Source organism: Cryptomeria japonica, chromosome 3, assembly GCF_030272615.1.
Source record: "Cryptomeria japonica chromosome 3, Sugi_1.0, whole genome shotgun sequence".
Classification (NCBI taxonomy): Eukaryota; Viridiplantae; Streptophyta; class Pinopsida; order Cupressales; family Cupressaceae; genus Cryptomeria; species Cryptomeria japonica.
The window spans coordinates 252,164,830-252,169,796 of record NC_081407.1 but is presented as its reverse complement, the minus strand read 5'-3'; the positions used below and the strand labels follow the sequence as shown (position 1 = coordinate 252,169,796).

Here is a 4,967-nt window from a genome sequence, read left to right as displayed (position 1 = left end):
GCGAGTGGAACAGGGTGGCCGATTGTCTGGCTAAGTGGGCTTCTGAGAATGTGGGTGAGTGGAATATTAATGGTAGGGATGAATTACCTGCTCAGTACTGTGAGATTATTGATCAGATGCTTCTGGAGGACAGGAGTTTGTAGTGTTGTTTTGGGCCTTTGGCTTTGTCTTTGTTCTTGCCTTTTGATTGAATAAATTTTTACCCCTCTTTTTTTCAAAAAAAAAAGAAGGTGGCAGCAATTCAAAATTTTAGAGGTTAACCAAAAGACAAGAATAAAAGGTGATGTTCTAAATATTCTTCTATATGGACTTTGTTAAAGTGATGTTCTAAATATTCTTCTCTATGGGCTTTGTTAAAGTGATGTTTTAAATATTCTTCTCTATGATTCCTTTACATTTTTTTTTGTAATTGAAGTCAAAACTTGCAAGAAATACAAATCAGTGCTAAAGGGAATTTTAAATTTCATCTAAACTATGCTCCAACATAATTGTACCTACAATAACAAACATTCCCTCACAGTAATGAGCTTCATCAGCTGTATCTTATGGTCTTAATGAGAGATCAAAGGCATGAATACAACGACACTCAAAGATTAAAATATGTGGAAGAACAAAGATAAAGAATACATATGGTGTCAAAAATGTCTCTACAATTCTTTCTTTTTTTATCAATCTAAGATATGCATTAATTGAATACCTAGAATAGAGCCAATTCTGGTCAGAGTGAAGGATGCCAAAATATGGAAATAGATTGACCTTTGCTTATTTGTAACAAAATCTGAAACCTATAAAAAAAATTGTGTTTCCTTCTTTGTCTTGGTGTGAAAGACATGAATAAGAAGTCTGGTTTAAATGTGTACACAAATTTGAAATTTTGCAGGGATGAGAAGTCTTTTGACAAAAATATAATGTAAAGTATACAAATGACTTTGTATTTTAGGCAAACTAAGTTGGTAATAAGACTTTCACATAGATTTAGGTTATGGTTGATTGCTATTGGGGCATTAATTTAGAAATCTTGTGATTTATTCATTTCAATTGTTGCGGTTTTATTTTGGATAACTGTCAAAAAGTTAGAGAGCTTTAAACCCGTAATCAGTAGTGGCAAAAAAAATGGCTCAAAAATCATAAAATTTGTCAAAAAACATATTTTATGTTATCAATTTGATAAATCTGTCCATGTCGCTTCAAGTTTTAAACCAACAATATTAATAAATAATTTTGAACATTTTTTTATTTAAAAATTATGTATCTCTACTTTACAAAAAGATAAATAAACTATTATTCACTATTTAAGTGCACTACCTTGAATATTCAATGCTACGGCAAAAACTAATAATAAAGAAATTGATATATGCTCTTTAATCTCTTCAAACTTTATTTCTCATTGCGCTAGCTAGTTCACGTCCATTATTTTCTCATTTATTATATATTTTTCAGAAGCGTATTACCAAAGGACATGAAAAATAGTAAACTATATTGCCAATAATAATTTAAATGGACTCGGTACATTATTTTCCCACAATGCTTCGCATGTGGCAAATATGCTACGTGGTGATAAATTCCAAACAAGGACACAGTCTCCGACAACTACATATTATGACATTCATTTAATGCACAACTTTATTCAACTCAGCAAATATTCTAATTGGGTTTCCTGCAATTCTTTCTGACTTCTCCGCTGCTACCAGTGAGAGGGTTTATGTTTCCCATATTCACCATGGCCGCTGCAAAATCACTGAAAAAGGTATTCTGATTGTTAGAATAGGTTGTAACTTGAGAATCAGCAGAGCCTCCATTGAATAGCTCCTGGTCAGAGTGAAGAAGTCCTTTCTGACTTCTCAGATTTGCGTAGTATTTGTTATCAAACGCAATGGGCGTTTGCACATCTAAGGGCGACAAGTTATTGTCACCACCATTGCTTGGGCACTTAGCCTTCACAGAAGTGGCAAATGCACTGTTTATATTCGTTTCATTGTAGATGTGAGTTCTGAAATTGGTGCACCGCGCTTGACCAATTGTATGAGCACCTGAAACAAATCAAAACAGCCGTTCCTTTAGTTAACACAGATGCCAATTTAAATAGCTTGATATCCATATAAACTTGTTATTCAATATATATAATGTTAAATTACCTGAAAGGGCTATCATATCTTTTGTGGAAAGACCCTGATTACTAAAAGAGGAGATAAGTGCGCTGAGGCTGGATGTGGGTGCAGGAATGTTGCTGTTTGCACCACTCAGGCTTGCAGTTTTTGAGTCTCTCCTTCCCAGTTGTACTGTCCATGATGGCCCTCCTAACTGGTCATGCCAAACAAAATTATTTATGATTAACAGCAATATTGTTTCCCTCTTAAAATAATATTATTCTCATTAATTTCTCCCACGTTAATACTAATAGCAATATTATTTATTTTCAATCATTCCCACACTTAATACTAAGGATTTAGGATAGCTCGAAAAAATAAACAAAGTAAAAGGGATAATTCCATACTTCGACCACTGAATCACGAGCAGCAATGGCCAAAATGTCAGCACAAGACACAACTCCACTGCACACCGCCTCCACATTAGATTTAATGGTGTCAACCACATCGAATCCTCTAACTGAGTTTGCGTTGGGCCTCGCAGTTTTTTCACCGGTAATGTTTGATGAATCATCTAACAGAATCGACCCATCACAACCCTGAAAAATTCAGAGAACAATTTAAGAGAAAAAACGTTATATTGAGGCAAAAAACTAAGTAACAAAGAGTCCAGAAAACGTAAAAGAAAATCGATAAACCTACGTTAACGAAACAGTCGTGAAAGTGAAGGCGGACTAACGATGCACCCATGCGCTTTTCCTTGGCGACCGCTGCTTTCACCGCAGCTTTGACAGTAGAGAGTGCCTTGGAACACGTCTTATCGTAGAAAGTTGAACTGAGCTGCCCATTGGCAAGACTCGAACACAAGACTACCAAACCAATACATGCAATCAAGCTATTAGTCCTCATGACTGATTGTTAAGCAGCCCCAATAAACAAACTGTATTGATAGTTCTGTGTTCGAGAGCAGAATCAAATTTGTTGTGTGGAATGGTATGAGAGTATTAGCTTTTTATAATGGTTGAAGAGCTTCGATGGAGTGTATAATCTTTAGATTTTGGTTGGAGGAACTTTTCCTCTCCACAAAATATGGTCGATGTGGAAGGAATCCAACTGGAACACAAATTCAACATACGATGCCCCACAGCCGTATGATTCTGAGATTTTAAAGATATTTTAAGAAAGCTAACTACTGAGGGAGGGCTCCTTCATGCCATCAATCATAGAAAATGGTGTCCAGTCCACCATGCAATAAATTTTTCAAAGTAGTTGTTGAGTGGTGCCGCCCAAACACGTTGCCTTTGACCTTTCGATGTTTGAAACGGTGGGAGCGTGGAAAGAGCGCACCATACTCATTCTAAGTTGTCGTTTACTTTGTCAAAGTCATAATTCCTTTACGTAATAAAATGTTTCGTGCAAAGCAAAGTGCAAGGTTGAGGAGTTTGGATATATTTGTAAGTGCTCCGTCCTAAATCTTTTGCTCCCTATTAAAAAAGGTTTCTTTTTAAAGCAGTCGTCCAATTTTTAAATTAAAAAAAAAGTTCTTAAGTGGCTTTAGATTAGTAATGAAATTGAATGGTACGGTATTAATATTTAATAATAAATAAATAAAGTTATTGAATTTATTTATTTTTATTGTGTTAGTTTCATTAGATTTGAAAAGAAAATCAATTTATGCACAAATTTTGGTAAATGATATTGTTTCAAAAAAATCTTGTGTACATGAATCTTCTTTCACATGAATAAAATTGATTTCAATTTATGGAGTTAATCCTTGCAAACAAGCTTAGTGCTTCCATTTGGTCATTTGACCTTCTCTCTAATAAGATTCATGCTTTCTTAGTAATAGACAATTACAATGGCTCTATAATGATAAGTGATGTGAAATGGGAATCTAAATAAGTTAATGGTGATCATCATTTTGGTTAAGTTTTTTAGTTTAAATAGACTTATTTCTTTTGTTATGCGGGACTTTGAGACCACTCAAACAAATTTTGTTAATTGATATTTGCTCCAAAGAATCTTGTGTACATGAATCTCTTTTCACATGAATAAAATTAATTTCAGCTCCATAGCATTAATCTTTGTAGACAAGTTTAGCACTTACATATGATGTTTTAACTTTCCCTCTAACAAGAATCATGATCTCTTGGTAACAAAGGAGTGTCATGGTTCCATAACGATAAGATATGGCACATGGCAAGATCGAGTTAGTTTACGCTTGGATGAATTTGAGTATTGCTCTCTAAATCTAGGTTTTTCTTGTTGGCCTAATATTACCTAAAATATGGCATGGACTTTCAATTTTAGAATTCTTGATCTATGAATATATGGACATACTTAGAATCTAACATAATCAAATTTTTATTTTCAATTTCACAAATGAGTATTCATTAACTATTTTATAGACACGACATTATTTTAAAGATGAATTAACTTGATTTTGGTCAAGTGTTAGGACTCAAATCTATCTTGTCATTATTGTTTGAGTTCCTTCCATTTTATGTGCTTTAGTCATATTTGATCCATTGTTTATATAAGATCTAAGATGTTCGAACTAGGTCCCTAAGTATCAAAAAAAGAAAAAGTCCATAAAGATTCTAATTCTAGGCTATTTTGGGTGTTTCCTTGGTGTTTTATATGTTGACCTTGAAAGCTTTCAAGGTTGTCCATACTTGTATATCTTCCCTACCCATCCTAAAAAACCACTTAATTCCATATTAATTTTTATTTTCATTTTGTTGTCTTAGATTTTTGTGTTCCCCATCCCTTGGTACCATTTCTTTAGTATTTCTAAGATTTCAAGCCTAAAATCTTGTTTAAAGTATAAGTGTTTATTTTTATTTTTTGTACTTTCATACTTCCTAATCCATCATATCC

At 33.6% G+C, this 4,967-nt stretch overlaps 1 protein-coding gene across 1 annotated transcript; it reads right to left on the bottom strand.

Moving 5' to 3' along the window:
- Positions 1-1,469: 1,469 nt before the first annotated feature.
- LOC131037417 (peroxidase 4-like) lies at positions 1,470-3,055 on the bottom strand. Its single transcript, XM_057969562.2, has 4 exons — positions 2,790-3,055; positions 2,495-2,686; positions 2,136-2,301; positions 1,470-2,030 (listed from the first exon to the last, which is right to left on the bottom strand). The coding sequence occupies exons 1-4, from the start codon at positions 2,994-2,996 to the stop codon at positions 1,645-1,647; spliced, it is 951 nt and encodes a 316-aa protein (XP_057825545.2). The 5' UTR covers positions 2,997-3,055; the 3' UTR covers positions 1,470-1,644.
- Positions 3,056-4,967: the final 1,912 nt, after the last annotated feature.

Excerpts from the sequence above, each read along its gene's own strand:
- LOC131037417 (XM_057969562.2), bottom strand. The coding sequence starts at position 2,996 with ATGAGGACTAATAGCTTGATTGCATGTATTGGTTTGGTAGTCTTGTGT. Across the intron at positions 2,687-2,789 it reads TTCACGACTGTTTCGTTAAC|GGTTGTGATGGGTCGATTCT; the intron begins GTAGGTTTATCG and ends TGAATTTTTCAG. Across the intron at positions 2,302-2,494 it reads CTCGTGATTCAGTGGTCGAA|TTAGGAGGGCCATCATGGAC; the intron begins GTATGGAATTAT and ends TGGCATGACCAG.